This window comes from Emys orbicularis, chromosome 11 (genome assembly GCF_028017835.1).
Source record: "Emys orbicularis isolate rEmyOrb1 chromosome 11, rEmyOrb1.hap1, whole genome shotgun sequence".
NCBI classification, from domain to species: Eukaryota; Metazoa; Chordata; order Testudines; family Emydidae; genus Emys; species Emys orbicularis.
Window position 1 is genome coordinate 43761547 of NC_088693.1, and position 19976 is coordinate 43781522.

Sequence of the window (19976 nt, forward strand, 5' to 3'; positions counted from 1 at the left end):
TGTATTGTATGCTAGAAAAGAAATGTGTATCACTACAGACAAATCACTAATTTTGCTACTATTTGTACCTTTAACTGGTGATAATTATACTGTACAATGCAGGATGTAAGTAAGGGAGTTATTATATAATCATACAGACTGGATTACTCTGTCTACTTATAGGAGGTTCTCTTGCTACAGCAGCCAATCATCATGAGAGGCATTCCAGACACTGTTTCAGCAGTTTCTACTGCTCATCTGCAATAAAAAATTAAGATTTATAAGGGCTACACTGCTTCACTGTAGTTTAATACCTGGCTGCAACTGTTTTGTACACATTAGAAGGAACTATTCAGCTGTAGAAAACATTTATGTACAGTACATGATGCAGATAAAAGTATAATGCTTACATGAAGAACCCAGACACTGAAAATGAAGCATCTAATATACTGCCCAAATCTAAAATTAGGGACAAGTGAAATTTTATGGAAAAATAGGAAATAGCCCATACCTCAGCCCTCAAACACCAAAATGAAATAGCTGGAATTTCAGAAAGGTTAAGTCAATACACTTATGGGTGTAGGTCCATGCACAAATGACATCTGTCTCTCTTGAACCCAAGCTGCCCTTGCCCTTCTTCCTCAGTCTTTGCTGAGATCTTGGCTGAGGAGGGCACTCGGAATGTGGCCAACCTGCTAGGTTACATTGCTGTCCGCAAACCTTTCACCAGTTGGCAGCTCTTCGGGGTCAATGGAGTGCAGTGCATTTGCAAGTCCCTAACTGAGGAGCAAGCGGGGAAAGGGAAATTCAGCCAGGGAAAGAGGCATTAAAGAGAGAGAGAGGTGGGTCCAGGTTGAGGTGGAAGATCAACCAAAATGTGGAGGGTTATTTTGTTTGAGAACTTTTCAACCCTTTTGCTCTTTATCAGTGGGCAAAAGGAAACAAAATATCTGATTGGGTTGGGAGAAGTGAGAAAGAAAGATGAGTGGGGGGAGGAGCAAGGCAGGATGGACTCATGACTCCTTCTCCCCTGCTGGCTTTTGGAACTGGGCTGTGATAGAAGTAGATTCAAACAGAAACTGCTCTAGGAGCCCTTTCTCCCCTACTCAGGGCTGTGCTTTATAGCCACCATCTGGCCCCATATTTGGTAATGATTATATTACTGAAAACTAAGTGTTTTATAGAAAGCCTTGTTTTAAAATAACTATCTGTATTCCTGACCTTGACCTCCTTAAACAAATTGTGGTTATATCCCAAAGTAATAGGAAAGCAAAGGAATGACTCGCTTACCGAAATATTTCTCGATGGCTTTTGACGTTCCAATTGTAATTGCCTTTACTAACCAGTTCAAAAAACTCAGTCCTTCTCCTGCAACAAAACACATAATCAGGAGGAAAAACCAGAAACTTCTGGAGCTGTTGTGATTATAAACAAATTTTCTGTGAGAACACAAGATCACTGTACCTCCTGCACTAATGTTAGAAAATGTTAAGTTGACAAGCTATTTCAATGAACCATTTTAATTTTGAAACATGCTTTATAACAGCCTAGCACTATCAGAGCTGTCAGATAATAGATGTACATACACACATCACTATATCGCACCTCAGTTTTTATGGAAGGATGAAATGTTCTGCCTGTAACAACATATAGCCAATAGGACCATAGGTACATAAAACGTATATTAAATGGTGATGATACTTTGCCTTTCATCTGAGGATATCTCAGGGCTTCCCAAAGATGGGTAAATATTATTTCCAGCTGAGGCACAGAAAGGTTTAATGACTTATCTAAGGTCACGTATTGAGTTGGTGGTAGAGTCCTGAATCGAAGCAAGAATGACTGCCTTTCTCATGCTCTAATCACTAGAGCACCCTGCTTCCTTCTACAAGACTGAGTGGGGAAAAATACTGAAAGGAAGGCAATACATAGTTGTTGCATGTTAACCCAAGAAGAGATGCTACACAGTCTGTCCATCAAACCACAACTGCAAAGTAAACATGGCTCACTGGGTGTGTCTACACTGTAATAAAACACCTGCAGCTTGCCTGTGTCAGCTGACTTGGGCTTGCAGCTATAACATTGCATTGGGCTGGAGTCCTAGAGCCTGGGCTCCAGCCTGAGACCAAATACCTACACTGCAATTTTATAGCTATGAGCCCAAGTCAGCTGTTGCAGGACAGCTGCAGGTGTTTTATGGCAGTGTAGACATGCTCACTGCTTGCTTATATCATGATAAACTAGCCTGAGGATAAAGGCAGCAAATGTTGGTGCCAGGTCAAGTTTCACTGCTAGAAACCTCCAAATACCTGTCTTCCCTCAGCTAATGGCCCCTGTAGTTACCAGTTAACTCACATCTGGACAGCGTAGGGTTTATGACTACTCCTACCCTCACCTGCCTGTGCTAACTTCTCAGTGAAGTTGACCAATATTGCCACCTCTGGCACAAGAAAGAACATAACCCATTATGTTTACACCCCCCCTGGACAGGCATAGGAAAGATAGCATCAGTCAATGTTTTTAGTTTTGTCTATTGATTTACAGCTTTCCTGTTATGGAAACTTTTTTTTTTATGAATTCATGTTCTTGCATTTTAAAATAATAAAGAACAAACTCTGCCTTTTAAATCTAAAACACAAGGATCATTCACAGGGGAAAACTGACCCATAGTAAAATGGGTCCAACCATGTTAAGGCTGGCTTGGGGCCTTCTCACTAACCTACAAATAGACTGTCCTAAGTCAAGAATTTCAACAAGGTGCCACTGTAACGAGGGCCCCATTGTGCCAGGTGCTGTACAAACATAGTGAGAGAGAGAGAGAGAGAGTCCTTGCCCCCCTGAGAATTTTCTGTCTAAATATCAGACAGACAGGACAGCAGGGAAACAGAAGCACAGATCTTCTCCCAGGTCACACAGTAGATTAGTGTCAGAGCTGTGAAGATTTCAGAGGTACGTCTACACAGCATTTTGGAGCGAGTCTCAGGCTAGAAGGCTCACACTAGCACTCTAAAAATAGCTGTATAGAAAGCACTTTGAAGTTGCAGTTCAGGCTCTGAAGACCACCCCCCTCCATATGCCTCACAGCCCAAGCTCCAGCCCCAGTCGCAACTTCACAGTGGTTTCTATACTAGCCTGAGGCTCACTCCAAAATGCTGTGGAGACGTACCTCTGCTACCCCAACTGTCCTGAGTGCCAGTCCTGTGCCCTATCCTATAGTAGACCCTGCTGCCTCTGTATCAAGCAAAAGTATAGTTAGATTCCTAGCATGACAGAGCTTACTGAGCAGGGCCGCCCAGAGGATTCAGGGAGCCTGGGGCAAAGCGGGGGAGCTGCGGCGCTTGTACTCACCTGGCGGTGGTCCGGGTCTTCGGCAGCATTTCAGTGGCGGGGGGCCCTACAGTTGCTCTGCGTCTTCGGCAGCACTGAAGGACCCGATGCCACCGAAGACCCGGAGTGACTGAAGGGCCCCCCGCCGCTGAAATGCCGCCAAAGACCCGGACCGCTGCCAGGCCAGGGCTCGCGGGGCCTGGGGCAAATTGCCCACTTGTACCCCCTGGGCGGCCCTGTTAATGAGTCTTATAGGTCAGGATAGCCTGTTAAATGAAGGCCTAGCCCTAGTTAGATTGAAATTATAGACATTGACCACTTCATCCACCACTGAAATCCATCCACTTCTGTACTAAGTGCACATTCAAATAAATGCATCAGTATGTTCATATGAAAGTGCAATCTGAATATGTGATCATACCATTTTACATTCAATTCAAATTTCATACACTTGGTGCTGCCCACCCTAGAATTCACTAGAAATGAATAGAATTTAAAATGGGGCATGTAGGGGCCTAGCAGAAATGCCGCAGGCCCTAGATAGCCTGTATTATGTTGATAAAGTCATCACTATTAAAAGGTCCTTTGGTTTTATAATGAATTTTATAATGGCAACTAGAATTCTAAGGCACAATGGGTGGTTCTCTCATAACGTATGACTGGGATATAAGATCAATTTATTTCTTAACAAAGAGATGGTTAAGGAATGAGTTGATTATAGTCTATAAGTACCCAGGGGCAGCTCTAGGCACCAGCAAAGCAAGCACGTGCTTGGGACAGCCCATTTGCAGGGATCCAGCATGGGAGATGAGAACCAACAGGGGGCCCTGGGAGCTGTAGTTCCTTGGTTAGCTTCCTGCCTATACAGCCAGCCCTGGAGCAGGGAAAGAACTACATTTCCCAGCATTCCCTTGGCCACTACCAACAGGAAAGAGGGGGAGGGAGTGAGGAAGCTGAGATCTCATGCTGCAGCCTGCTGTGAATGGAGAGCTGCACTGTGAGTAGGGATTCCATATTTTAACATTCAAAAAATAGGACACTCCACGGGGAGGGAGGGTAGCCCCACCCTGCCCCCATCCACTCCCTCCAACTGTCCCCCACAGAAACCCCAACCCATCCAACCTCCCTGTCCCCTGATCACCCCCTGCCCCAACTGCCCCCCAGGACCCCACCCCCTATCTAAGTCCCACTGGTCCTTGTCCCCAACTGCCCCCTCCTGAGACCCCCCCTAACTTCCCCCCTAGGACCCCACCCCCTACCTGTCCCCTGACAAACCCCTGGGACTCCCATGCCTATCCAACTGCTGCCTGTCCCCTGACTGCCCCCCCGAAACCCCTGACCCATCTAACCCCCCCTTCTCCCTGACCCTGACTGCCCCCCCGAACCTCCGCCCCATCCAACCCCCCCTGCTCCGTCCCTTGACTACCCCCCCAGAACCCCCTACCCCTTCTCCAGCCCCCTTACCGTGCCACTCAGACCAGCGTGTCTGGCTTCGCGCAGCGCCAGACACTCTGCTGCATACATGCTACCGTGCTCCCCTGCGGCGCCACAGCCCCCCTCCCCCCCAGCACCTGCCTTCCAGATTTGAACACCTCAAAATTCAGGAGTGCTCAAGCTCAGTTTGGGCAGCTGTTACTTCATTTCTCCCAAATCAAATATACTGATCCACTGTAACTTGCTGTAGAAAAAGTAGGATAAAATTGAGCAAGAAATGCTTCCCAGTGGTTATTAGGACTGGAATTGCTATTTTCAACAGCCATTGCCTTTTTTTTTGTTTGTTTGCTTAAAAGGAAGACAGTAATATTGTATTGGCAAATTCCCCATAGAAAGAAAGAGTGCAACAAAAGAATAATAAAGGCACCTCAACTTTTCCTCATTTATGTAGGACAGTCTTATAATATGCATCCAGATATCCTCCAATCACATAAGATGAAAATTGTTCCACTTTACTGCAGTTCTGTAACCATACGGGAACCAATCCTGTCTGTGTTCTGTGCACATCTAAAATTCCTGCTGAATGACCTGCCCTGGGAGCGAGTTACCAGTGACCCAGGGCTGCGGCGGAAGGAGGGTGCAGGTGGGGGGGGGGGGGTGAGCCCAGGGCTGGGGCGGCAGGAGGTGTGTGTGGGGGGCAATGGTGGGGGGGTAGGAGGAACCCAGAGCTGGGGCGGCAGGGTGTGTTTGTGTGTGGGGGAGAGCCCAGGGCTGGGGCGGCAGGGGGGTGCGGGTCGGGGGGGCGAGAGCCCAGGGCTGGGGAGGCAGGGGGGTGCAGCGAGGAGCCCAGGGCTGGGACGGGGGGCAGCCAAATTTTTTTTTTGCTTGGGGCGGCAAAAAACCTAGAGCCGGCCCTGTAAGTACCTACAGAGGGAACAAATATTTAATAATGGGCTCTTCAACCTAGCAGAGATAAAACATGATCCAATGGCTGGAAGTTGAAGAAAGACAAATTTAGACTGGAAAGGAGGCATACATTTTTAACAGTGAGGGTAATTAACTATTGCAACAACTTATCAAGGGTCATGGTGGATTCTTCATCACTGACAATTTTTTTAATTGATTGGATGTTTTTTCTAAAAGCTATGCTCTAGGAATTATTTTGGGGCAGTTCTATGGCCTGTATTATACAAGAAGTCAGACTAGATGATCAGAATGGTCCTTTCTGGCCTTGGAATCTATGAATCTATAAGAACAGAATTAAATACAGAAATAATTAAACTCTTTGTTTGTTATTGCATTGTATTCCAACCAAGACCTCTCACTGACATATGGCAAATCACAGAATTTTTCTAATGGCATTGTATGATTTCTCCCCAACCCCCTTATTTAATGTGGAGGTTGCTAGCACACTAATGAGAAGCAGCTCATATGATGACATTATACACTCTCTGTGTTTCATGAAATATGATATAAAGTGGCTGGATTTTCAAAAGTTGCTAATACAATGCAAAGTCACACAAGCAGAAAACAAAATTAATTTATTTCACATAGATTCATGGCATGATGGCATAACCGTCCCTGTGGGAATAAATACTGCAATGATGAAAATTTTAATGGCCTAGAGTAGCTAGCGCATAGACCTTAAATCAGCCTAATCATAAACTGGTCATTGGCAGCTATACATTTGTTGTTAGCACAGCCAGAGGTGGCAGGCTTTTACATTTTTCTATTTAATACACATTTCCTTGCCAAAGTCTTACCAGAAAAATATCAGTAGAGCAAAATTTGATAACATAAGAATGGCCATACTGGTTCAGAGCAAAGGTCCATCTAGCCCAGTATCCTGTCTTCCAACAGTGGCTAATGCCAGGTGCCCCAGAGGGAATGAACATAGCAGGTAATCATTGAGTGATCCATCCACTGTTGCCCATTCCCAGCTTCTGGCAAACAGAGGCTTGGGACACCATACCTGGCTAATAGCCATTGATGGACCTATCCTCCACAAATTTATCTAGTTCTTTTTTGAACCCTGTTATAGTCTTGGCCTTCACAACACTATATAAAGATAATTCTTTGATCTCCAGTTATTTGTGGTTCCTAGGCAATACATATATGATCTGGGCAACAAACTGACAGTTCAGAAGAAAAGGTGACCTCTCATGCCCACCCTGAACATTGTGACATCACAAATAAAAAGCAGAGAGATGAATAAAGCAGTAACATAAAATATAGATGATTCAAGACATTTTGGTGAGCCACACACTTCTGAGTAACAGCTGCTTTAAGCTCCACTGGAACAGATGCAGAAGTAACATACTAAATCCGCACAGTGATTCTAGCATCGGAAAGACTCAGTCTGAAAAGCAGCCATGTGTGAGGAAACAACGTAACGCTGCCTTAGTGGGTGCTTAAACATGGTCTCCACTAGGACCAGTTTTGTAACTTCTGTAAATAAAGCTATGCAAGTGACATTCAAGAGTGTCTGAAATAAACGTAATGTTCAGTTATTTTGTAATCCACTTGAGGGGCTGAAGAGAAATACTTATTGATGTATAAGCGATACAGATAAAGCTGGCTTAATATATAATAAAGGTCTACAGTCCAGTGACTCAGGACATCATTTCAGTAAATCTCAGAAATTCTAAGGAAAAGTATAAGGGATGAAATGTTGTTACTGGGCCATTGGGTCGCCTGTATCTTTTTGGTACGTGCATAACACTACTATCGTGAGCTGTAAGTATGAGAACTCATAGCTACAATTTTTTTTTCAATTCTATTCTGTTGCCTAGTGTGAGACTCATTGCCAGACCAAGTAATCAGACCTAATTCTCACCTAATCTCATTGTTTATTATTTATACAGTGTCATGGGTATACATTGCACTAAACAGACAAAAACAATAATAATTCCTTCCCTTGAGAACCTCATGAAATATGGGCTAAATCCTGTAATCTGTTCTGTTTGGGTACACCCTTGTATTCTTGCTGTGTACCATTGTAAGTGTATCCTTAAGACTACCTATCTAGATACTTACGTTGCGTAGGAGGTCAGAATATCATAGTGGTCCCCTGTGCAGGGCTAGGGCTTAAATAGGATGCATTCAAAAACTCATCTACCAGTGATAATGCAGAAAACACCTTTGAAACTTTTCTAATTTATTTCATGTTTAGTGGAGACTTCAAGACACTTAAGTTTAAAAAAAAAAAAAAAAAAAGACAAAAATGGGCTAGGATACCAGGGGGATGAAGAGAAGCAGATGGCCTTTTTCCTCTTCTCTTTTCATAAATAAAAACTGAAAGTCATTTTTGGGGCTCTGAAATACATGCATTTCTATTTATTCCCAGCCATAGTGTACTTGAGAAAACTTTGGTAGTTGACTGTTGCCTGACAATAGCTAATTATTTCTTTGACAAAAAATACTGATTTTTTTCACTGATTTTTTTTTTTATGCATAAAATTAACTGGATACATGTAAAACTACAATGTTAAACAAATGTCAATTGTTCACTTTAACATGCACTGGTAGAAGGAATAGAACCTTCTGGTTTTACTTAAAATCCTAAATGGTAGGAGAGTTCTGCCTGAGTAAGAACTACAGGACTTTGCCATAAGTGGGTAAATTTGAAACAATACAAATGTCCACAATAAGCAATATTTTCATTGGCAGGTTGGTAACATATACTGTACTAGCAAGTATTACAGTTCAAAAAAAAAAAAATTTGCTAAAAATAAAAAAAGGCAGTGTAGTAACCACAGGATATTTTCAGTAGACTGGGTTCCATACATTACCTGGAGTTCACAGGAGAGACAAGTACATAATAGCCTGTCAATGAGTTTATTAATAGTAATATTAGTGATTGGTCTCAATCCATTGTATTATCTCATTCTTGTACAAGGGAGAATTGTCTGGCTCCTTTACAGCTGAGAGTCCAGTTAAAAAAAATAACCACATTCATTAGCTAGATCTAAAAGAGGAAGCTGATATATAATTTGGCCAGAATTACAGAAAGCAAACTTGTCTAGAATAACTTTGGTGAGAGCAATTATGTGAGTTTATGCATGTGAGGGATGGCTTTTTTCCCCTCACCCATCATAACAACTCTCACTTCAACCAAGGAGGACTGTATCCAATCCTCTCTGGAACCCATCAATGTTATTTCCAAATGTCACTGTTGGTTTGTAAAGAGCTTTCTAATTGTTGGCCAGAAAGGATTGCTCAAGAACAACTGTTTACACGAGGACTTTTAAGGAACAGGTATTGGCTAAATTGCTTAAATTATCCACTAAAACTTAGAGATAATTTATCATCAACTTGTCTACACATCTAACGAATGCCAGGTCTGATCTTTCACTTGTAGGTAAATCTGTTTATTTGTTCATTAGTTAAAGTCCTATAAACATACAATATCTTGAGCAAGTCCTAAGGATCTTCCTCCATCTATACTTTTATTGCTTCGCAAACCAAATCCCTGAGTGCTAAGTGAACTTTATGAACAGCAGTACAGTGGAGATCCAAGAATACTGCAATGCTGATACTCCCCCCCCACCCAGCCATTTAAGAGGCAGAAAACTGAGAAATTATGTCAATGCAGCAAGAATGTGCTTGCCCAAAAGAATCAGTTTGCATAATTCGGCTTTTAAATGCATGTACAGTCAGAAAGCTTATGTGGTAGTGGTTTTCAAACACACTTAGAGTAAATTGTACAATTAGCATAGAATAGTATGAGTAGTTCTATTAGCACAAACGGCACAATAGAAGCTGGATTTGTCTTAATATGTGATAGTACTTCTGGTGTCAGGAGGGGGAAAGGGCGGCTGTGCCCAGGTGGGGATTTATCCCCCCAGAGAAGAGCAGCAACTGCCTCCCCTCTCCTGGGTATTTTTGCTGAGAGAGAACCTGATGCTCTTCCAGGGGCTCCCCAGGATCCTGCTGGTTGAATCTGCTCAGGAACTGTGGAAAAAATTTATCACCATCACCCCTCAGCCAACCTGCCCACACCCCCTTACCAGTGAATGCCAATCACTTTTGGAGCACTAGCTACTTGTGCTGGGACATTGGGGGGGGGGGCATACAGAGTGCTCATTATGGTCCCAGACATCACTGTCCTAAGTCACTGGCAATTTCCATTGTCATATTATCCATCAAAATCAGGAGCAGTCTGCACAGACAACTTACTAGACTGGAAGGGCCAGAAAGTGTGAGGTAGTAGCTGTGAAGGCAGCTTTCTCCTGGTCAGGGCCCACTGTGTATGTTACATTTGCTAAAAGAACATCTTGAAGTAATTTTTGTTTTAAGCTATTTTAGCAAAAATGTTTAATTTTGTTTTGAGAGGCAAATGCCTCAGTTTGTCTATGAAAAGTCTTTAGGTGATGTAGACTACCATGGGGGAGAAAAGAAAGCTATTAAAATAACACAATGAGCAGTCAGAGCAAGCTTTGTTTGCCCCATTCCAATTGGTGCCCAATGGTATGGCATATTTTAAATATAGATTAACAGACCCAGATGAGGAAAAGATTTTGCCTGAAGTTCTTTGGAAACTTGGTTTGGCATCAAGCCATCAGCACTCAGGAGCGAGGAAGGAAAAATCCATATCCCTCTCCGTACAAACTCAAAAATCAATATGTAAATGCCACCTAGTGGAGTGCAAGTAGGGTGCTAATGGACAAGCTATTTTCTAATACACTGAAATTCCTTAGGATGGAACAGTGTTGTGCCTGGGCAGACGCTATTGTACTTCTCCCAGTAAATTCCCCAAGTGCACGCCAGCAAGTGGGATTCTGACTGAAACACTTTGTTGGAGGTGTGATGCTAAGGGTACGTCTATACTACCCGCCGGATCGGCGGGTAGTGTTCGATCTATCTGGGATCGATTTATCGCGTCTCGTCTAGACGCGATAAATCGATCCCCGAATCGACGCCTGTACTCCACCTCGGCAGGAGGAGTAAGCGGAGTCGATGGGGGAGCTGCGGCGGTCGACTCGACGCCGTGAGGACAGCCAGGTAAGTCGAACTAAGATACTTCGACTTCAGCTATGCGAATAGCGTAGCTGAAGTTGTGTATCTTAGTTCGAACCCCCCCGCTAGTGTAGCCCAGGCCTTAGGAAATGTAAAACTGAGATGCCAACAATTGCACCTATGACTCCATATGCCTATTACACATTCGTTTACTCAGTTTGAATCTCCTGGGTGTGCTTTTTTTTTTTTTTTTTTTTTTTTAATAAACTAATTACAGTGCCAGGAAAATGGAAGAACTCGTGTTACTTTGACTACTTGGAGGTGTGATAGGAAAACCAAGAAGGAACATGAAATAACTGCATTTGTGGGACACCTCCAGTCATGATTGATTCAGTTAAACTTTGCAGGATGGATCCTCGTTTGATATAAATCATCACATTTTGTCTTCAATGGAGCTACTTTGATTTACAGGGCCAGATGCTCAGGTGGTGTAACTAAATACAGCTTTTTTGCTTTTTTTTTTTTTTTTGGTGTGGCACAAATGATAACACCATTGGGGATTTGCCTAGAAATTCAAAAAGGGCTAAAAATGTACAATCTCTTTGTAGTTTTGGCCCACAGAAACAATCCTGCACTCTTTGCACATGAAAGTCTCCTTTGGGAATCCTGTGTAGAGGAAATATAAGATTGGGCTATGACTTTCTTCTGCAGTTGCTTCAAGTTTGAGGACAGGATATGTCTTGGCTTTTGCTGAATATCAAAATGAAACTCATTTGGGCAGATGAGAAACTTCCATTAGCCTAAGATAAAATAAGTGTTAGACTAAATATCTCCAACCATAATTAACCACTAACTTAATATATTACGTACCCCCATTGGTGCTTCATGGGTCATTAGACAATGTTCTTTGGATTTTCATTTGTCAAATATAAACAATGCCAATACCTACTCAAAATACAGAGTGAGATCTGTTGCCAATATTGACTGCTTCAGAAGCTGCATAAGGTCACTGTACTCCTTGGAGGACAAGTTAGCAAAGATGTTGTGACCCTGTAATGAAAGAGAGAGAGAAGGTAAAGGACTAACAATCATTATAGATTTTTAAAAAGATTTCTAACACTGTAATCTGCCCCATTTTGCTACACAGAAGTTTTTTTCCGAATCATGGTAAAACCATGATAAAATAATAAAGTTAATGCTACTGAGATTACATTAGGACAGGAAGTGCTGGCCACTGTATTCAAAAAGCTGGGCTGTGTTTCTTAACTGTGCTAATATTACAGCCTCTTGCAAAAAGATTTATTCTTTAGTTTGACTCTGCACAGACCCAGTTTACGGAGGAAAAACTATGGATACATCTCAATCTTTCCCTTTTAGCAAATGTTTTTGGAGCTGTGCTTTGTGGCTTTTCAGTTGTGCTGCCAACAGATTTATCTATGCTGCTGCTCAAAGGCATGCAAGCTGCTGTTAGAGCAGTCAAAGACACTAAATCAGTTTTTCACTCAAAATACAGGCTCTCCACTCACCCTGACTATTTTCCACTATCTCACTGTATGTACAGGCTTTAGTAACTCAGACTGAGGAGAAGCTAAGTTTGTACAGCCCTAGACCTTGTGGGCCCTGTAAGAAGGCACTTTTTAAAGGACGGTGAAGGCTTATGATTCTGGAAAATGTTTTACAGCCAGAATGAAAGGGAACAAATTATTTAATGTTGCTGTTTTGGGAAAGGAAGATAATACTAACAGTTTTATAGTTAGAGACGTGTCAAATAAGGGGGAACACAGAGCCCATCATTTATCCAGAGAATACAAACTGAATGAAATTTGCAGTTGAATTTGGTTGAACTTTAAGCTAATACTGGACTTTGTAACGTCAGTCACATATGATTACATTCACATATTAACATCACACTTAGGTATCGCTTCCTACTCTTAGATATAATGATATTTTTGGTAACTGAATCTAATTTTGATAGTTGACAGCAGTATAATTTTCATATCCAATGTGCACTGCCATCTAGTGCTTAGGAAGAAGCTATAACATATAAAGAAAACAAGAGCTTTCCATAGATAAGGGGCATCTTTTCTTCCTCTAGTGACCTTAATCTTGTAAAAGATTTCCTTTCACCTATGTGTTGGGAAGGTGAGGGGAATTCTAGAAGACATTTAGTTATAGACTACAACTTAGGTATGGTGTACAAAGAAAAGCCCAAACCTGTATGTGCTCAAAAAACAGTAGATAGTCACAGCATAGAATTACTTACTAGTAAATCTGAAATATTATATAATAAACAGCTAACAAAGGGCTATCCCACTATATTCAAGGCTTTATTGCTTGCTGAACTATTTCATAATGTATAAGGCAACATCACCACAGCACAAAATCCATGATCACGTGTGTCAAAGGTGCCTAGACCAAATACAGGCACCTTTTTTTGTTCATGCTGATAGAAATCTAAAGAAATAATACAATATGCTATGACATTTCCCCCTAGAAAACACAGATAGACTAGAATATTAAACACTAACATATAGGGTGTAATCTAATTTCAGCCCACTAGAGTGAGAGGTCCAGATACTTGGTGCAAATTTGCGTGTTATCTACTTGCAAAAGCAGAAGATCTGAATTTGTCTCTATTCCCAGTTGGAGAGTGTTTGGTTCCATCTGTGAATTTTTTATACAGACAAGTAACAACTCACAGAATGTAGGACTTAAAATCATAGCAGGGTGAATTGGATGGAGTTGCCAGGACAGATGATGTTTGGATGACGAAAGAGAAGGAGTAAATTGGGTAAGGGAACACTTTGCCCAGGGAGGGAAGAAGTTTTTCATAGATTTGTGGGGATTTTTTTGAGGCCAGCAGGGACCATTAAATCATTTCATCTGACCTCCTGTATCACACAAGCCCTCCTGTTTTGAGCCCAATAACTTTTGTTCCACTAAAACACATTTTCCAGAAAGGCACCCAGTCTTGATCTGAAGATATCAAGAGATGGAGAATCTACCACTTCCCTCAGTAGTATGTTCCAATGATTAATCATCTTCCTTGTTTAAAAAATAAAAATAAAAAATTGTGGCTTGTTTCTAATTTGATTTTTGTCTGGCTTCAGCTTCCAGCCACTGGTTCTTGTTATGCCTTTCTCCACTAGGTGAAAGAGCCCATTGGTACCTGGTATTTTTCCCTGTCAAAGCACTTATCAAGTCTCCCCCCAAACTCATTTTTGATAAACTAAACAGATTGAACTCTTAGGCTTGTTCTACTCTAGTAACTTTATTTTGGTATAATTATGTTGCTCAGGGCTGGTCAGTTATGCTGACCTACCTCCCAATGTAGACAGTGCTATGTCAAAAGGAGGGCTTCTACTGTCAACACAGCTACTGCCTCTCGGGGAGAAGCCCTCCCGTTAGCTGAAGTGCTACAGTGGCGCAGCTGCAGCGTTTTAAGTGTAGACAAGACCTAAGTCTCTCAATATGAGGTGTTTTTTTCCACCCCTCAATTCATTTTTGTGGCTCTTCTCTGCACCCTCTCCAGTTTTTTCAACATCATTTAAAAAATGTAGACACCAGAACTGTAAGCAGTATTCTGGTATTGGTCTCACCAATGCCATGTACAGAGGTAAAATCACCTTCCCATTCCTATTCACTCCTCCCCTGTTTATACATCCTTGGGTTGGATTAGCCTTGTTGCTTCAGCATTGCTCTGGGAGCTCATGTTTGGCTATTATAACCCCTAAATCATTTTCAGAGTCACTGCTTTCCAAGATGCAGTCCCCCATTTTGTATGGCTTTCATTTTTCTTTTGATGAAGATATTCTGTAAAAAGTCAAGTGCCCAACTTAGTAACTATATGATTTATTTTTGTAACCAGTGTCTGCCTATTTCCCCCACTTATTGTTACACCACTAGTTTGTCACATCATGCGTACAATTAAAAAGTAAGCTCTTCAGGGCAGGGACTATACCTCCCCATATATGTGGAAGCTCCCAGCACACTTTGGGTGTTACTGCAGTATATGTAATAAACCCAACAGCAGTTATTGAAAATACAAAACTAAACACTCCAAGCATACTGTACATATTGTGGTTGCCCATAAAAGGAAAGCAGGTTTTTATTTTTACAATAGAAGGTGAGTGTGACAAGGTAAACACATTAGCTGGGAAAGGATTAAGAGTTCCTTGGCTATCAAATGGCTGAGAAGGGTATACATAAGAAAGATGAATGATCCAAGGGGGATACAGGGGAAGATTATGTCCTTTTCCCCTGGCTGAATGAGGCAGGGAGAGTCTCAGGGGAAAATAGTCAGCAGTTGCAGTTAAATTGTTTTATGTTGTGTTGTGTGAGAGCTTTGTGGTAGTCAATAAACGCTGCCTGGAGGAAAGGGCCATTAAAGGAGTTTGGGCATGGGATGTGTTTCCCTGGAGGTGAAACAGCTCCCCACCCTACAGTGAAAGTAATAATCCAGCTAGTCTGGTACCTCGCTTTGAAGAATCATGACAGCATGATTAAAATGATGGTGCTCCAAAGTTGCAGAAGTTCCATAAAGTTGAGCCAAAGCTGATCCACTCCTGAAACAGAACAAGGGACATTAGCAATTAGCATCTGCCCTCTTACCAAACACATTTTAAGTGATGTCTTCACCCAAACACTCTCCAATATGGTGTATGGAAATGCAGAGATGGAAGTCCATAGCTCAATGTACTAATCCAGGGATTGGCAACCTTTGGCCCGTGGCCCATCAGGGAAATCCGCTGGCGGGCCGGGACGGTTTGTTTACCTGCAGCGTCCGCAAGTTCAGCCGATTGCCGCTCCCACTGGCCACGGTTCGCTGTTCCAGGCCAACGGGGGCTGCGGGAAGCGGCGTGGGCTGAGGGATTGCTGGCCGCCGCTTCCCGCAGCCCCCATTGGCCTGGAACAGCGAACTGCGGCCAGTGGGAGCTGCGATTGACTGAACCTGCAGACGTTGCAGGTAAACAAACCATCCCGGCCTGCCTGTGGATTTCCCTGACGGGCCGCGTGCCAAAGGTTGCCGATCCCCGTACTAATCTATGGCTAGACCCAATTAATATTATAGACCTGCAGGTTCTGGACCCTGTTAAGTCTGCTTTGACCAGCTAAGGATTCCTCCTGAGCAATACAGACATTTTGGGTGAGCTTTTCAAAAGCACCTAAGTGATGGTGCCTTATCACTGTCTGTAATAACAAGAGTAATCCGACAAAGTGGGCATTCACCCACGAAAGCTTATGCTCCAAAACATCTGTTAGCCTTAAAGATGCCACAGGACTCTCTGTTGCTTTTTAAGAGTAAGATTAGTTTCATTCCAAATTAGGTGACGTTTTGTATATGTTCCATATACTGCAGGGGTGTATCATATATACACACACACACAGTCACAGACAGTCACAGACATGTAATATATGTAGTGGGGCAGGGATTGCCTTTTCCTCTACCTTTGTACCAAGCCAGTCCCTAATACATATAATAACAATGGTAGATAGCAGGCAATGGGCAACACCAGAGTGGTTTTAAAAATACTAAGGAGAAAGAGGAAGCAAAAACAGAAGCTGAAACCATAAAAGTCTAACATCCTTAGAATATATTTCTAATCATGGTTATTTTTTATAAAAGCTAGTTGCAAAATATGTAGCATACAGTTTAAAAGTTCTAAGCTGAAACTTTAAAGGAAGAAAAACTATGAAATGTAATTATGAAATTGAGAATTGTTGGAAGGTGGAGGGGAGTGGGATTGGACTGTCAGAGTAGATTAATGTTCACCAGTATTTCACTTCTGAGACCCAGCCTAAAGCGACAAGATGGGTTTTCTTTCCAAAGAAATGAGTATAAGAGATTATGCTAGAAACGAATAGCAGGCGTCTCCTAGGAGCATATACTACAAAGCTGTACCATACTGATATTTAATCATCAGGGGCAGCTGTAATAGAGAGGGGGATAAGTGGGAAACATCATGCCTAGAGAAAACAGTGCTGAGGTGTACTAACAGAGCAATTTCAGAGAACTTTGATGCTGCTTCCATCATATACCTCTTGATCTTTCATCACACAAAACACTGGTACTCGGCACTAAGATAAAACAGGAAAATATGATGCTTAACTTTATAAGTAAGCTTGGAAGAATAAATCACAGCTGCTGTTATGAGAGGTATAATTTCTGTTTTCAGGGATATTTTATCTGTGTGTCATGTCTTCTCTTAAATGTCTTCAATAATTTGTTTATGGCATTAGAAAAAGACAGTATCCTCTTTGTACTCAGTTGTCAGTTGTACTGGAAGTGACAGCATTCAAGTGCTGAAATCCTCTATTTCAAACTTCCCAAGAGAAATACTACATTCCAATAAACATTCCAATAGAGAAACGGTTAGGTTAATCAGAGTCTGAGTCTATAGGGATTTAAATCCTACACAAGTCTTATCTCTGTGAATTAGGAACATGAAAATCAATCAGCAAAGTTTTCCCATTTGTCTTACACAGTTTTCCCTTTTTTCTGCTTCTCGTCAAGACTCCAGCAGCATAAAGCAACTGATGATACTTTGTAACCTTTGCACCAGTAGTCCTGTCTCTTGAGCACTGCAATTGATTTTTCTTGCCTTGCATGTGATAAGCCAGACAATGTCATTGTTTCATTCAGAGTGAGCAGCAGCTGAGGAAACAGCAGCTTAAGGAAATGCTAACTGGGTGCATCAGAAACATCAACACGGGTGGAGTGTAATGAACCAGTTTGCCCTAAGAAACAAAACAGTCAATGTACACTACACACTGTGGCACACGTGCTCCTTTTTTGCACAAAAATGTGTCGAGGGGGAATAAATTAGCACAACAGCTCTCTGGCTTTCAAATAGCTGTGGAGTTGGCCACCTCTCCCTTTGGTCCACAGGACTAGCAGCAGGGCAGAGCCACAAAACCGTGCTGCGGTCCAGGGACCACAAAACCCCGATCTTTTTTGGATTCTGGTTATCTGCAGATGGTCACGTTTCCTTTATTGCAGTGAGCCAAGGAAACAATATAGGTCCTGGATTAGACATCTATCTGACAACTCCATTGCAGAGCTCAGCTGGGATGTTGTAATGGGAGATTTCCTGACCCCTTCCAAACATGGATGGCAAGGATGGGAGTGGGAAAGGAGAGAGATGCCCTTTGATCAAAGGAACCTCCTTATCACCACAGTAAAAAGAAAGGGAATAAACTCTCCCTCCCCCCACTACACTAAACTGCCTCTACCAGCAATCGCGTGGAGCAGGGGACTGCTTGTAGCAGTAGAGCATAACTGTGTAAGTAAGGGTTGCAGGATCAGGCCCAGGACCCCTAAACTAGATTTCCTTTTAGAGTGAAATTCACTGGGATCTGTACAGCAGGTGCAAGACTCCACTTAACAGATAAGAATCTGAATAGAAAGTCTAATACACAAGCTCAACAGCATATCTATCAACCAGCTGGCCTCACAGAGGTGCCTTCACACACCCTGTGCACCATGCCAGAGGTCTCCAAGCCAGCCCCATAGTCTCATTGGGGCTAGGCCAGAAGAGAAGCCACATACCTGTGTTTGTATGGAACTAGTGGCCCTAGTATTCCGCACAGCTGGTGTGGCGGAGTTAGGCTGGAATAACTGCCACATCAGATTGCACAGATCCCCACACCATAGTTTTAGGTTGGTGGCAACCATTCCACGTGCCAAAGATTGAAAACTTTGGTTTTATGCAGGTGGAGTGAATGTCACCCTTTTGTGGACACAAGGCTTCAGTTTTACCTGCTTTTATTTAAATGTATTAAATAACCGGAAAAGGTTTCACAATGATTCCAACATACCAGCCAAAGAGAGATTGGGGCATTTGCAATGCTTCTCGTGCTCAGTGTCGGCAGGTCTCTAGCTGGCAGATACTCTGACTGGAGGGATCATCAGGGTTTGGCATCACATTTCTATATTAGGTGTTAGTTCACAAGGGGCAACCCAAATCAAGAGCATGACACAAAGGGCAAGTCAGCAATTACCAAAAAGAATAGGGAATTATAAAGATGGATAGTCCCTCATTACATGTAAGCACAGGAATACTTGGCCTTGGCCTAGGAGCCTGGAAATTAATGCTTCATTCTTTATCCCCTGTCACCTTTTGCTCTGATATGGAAGGGAAACAAATTAAAGTAATAAGAATTAGAAAACTTACTTGGCTTGGAAGGCATTGTTGGTTCCCCTGTGGTCAAGGTCGTGACATAAACATCCCACAATCAAAGCTAAAATTTCAATTTCAGTCAGAATCTCCTGAAATCCTGCTGTCTGAGAACAGAAAAAATAACTATCAGAAGCAGGAAGGATAGATAATGTTAGTCCATCGAGTAACAGTCATCTTTGTTTTGAAACCACCATCCTTTAAATAAGGACAAGATAAATGCTTTGTTGTCATATTATGTTCACTGCTATATGCTAGATGGTTAGTGGAATAGATAATGTCCTTGTAGTGATCTATTATTATCTCTGTCACAGTTTTAATACTCCCTTCCCCAGTACCCAGAAGGTGCAGTGGGAAAAGAGCTGAAAATAAAAACAATCCTTACACACCAAGATGAGAAGTTGAATTTACATATGTGAAAAACATGAAACAAAATCAGTTCCATTTTAAAATTACTGTTAAGTAGACAGAGACTTCTTAGATCCTGAGGTGCTTATTTGTTGTACATTGCTGGAGACAACTTACAAGCTAAATCAAAGAAGGCTTAAAAGAGAGAAGCTAAATATCAGCTATGCAAATACTAAAGCAGTCAGAGACTGTTTTGTTCACTGCAACAAGGGGATTAGAAACAATGTTCCATAATTTTAGGTGGAAACACCTTGAATAGCATAATTCTACTAGAAATACCCTGCATGAGTTTGAGAGGAGATTTTTCTTAAGTAAAGCACTGGAATTCTTCAGCAATAAAACTGATATGGTAGATATGAGAAATACAGAATGTACTTTAGGCCAAATCATGGCCACCTTAGCTCACATGTGCTGTTGTTGTTTTTTTAACTTCCAATTTCTGCCTTGGGTTGGATTTGAACTCTCAGTGTCTGGGACAATGCTTAGATTCATGAGTTATAATGCACCATTGGCACCAGTTAGGTCCTGTCCCAAATATGCTGGTGTGAAGAGAAGAGGTGATGATGCAGGAACCCCCTTCTGACACTAGAATTCCCCTGCAGGGAGGTAGCCATACAGTAGTTTGTCTGCCTGAGCAGCCTGAGACCAGGGGAGGAGGTACTAGCATTGCTGATCGTGCTAAATTTCCCAGAA

The 19976-nt window shown here is 42.2% G+C and overlaps 1 protein-coding gene across 1 annotated transcript in view; it reads right to left on the bottom strand.

Moving 5' to 3' along the window:
* Positions 1-19976, bottom strand: part of PDE11A (phosphodiesterase 11A) — a 218734-nt gene that overhangs the window by 26947 nt on the left and 171811 nt on the right. The window contains exons 13-16 of the mRNA XM_065412947.1: positions 18873-18982; positions 15173-15263; positions 11648-11748; positions 1270-1347 (exon numbers count right to left, since the gene is read on the bottom strand). Of these exons, the coding sequence (XP_065269019.1) occupies positions 1270-1347; positions 11648-11748; positions 15173-15263; positions 18873-18982 (380 nt within the window). The remainder of the gene's footprint in view (positions 1-1269; positions 1348-11647; positions 11749-15172; positions 15264-18872; positions 18983-19976) is intronic.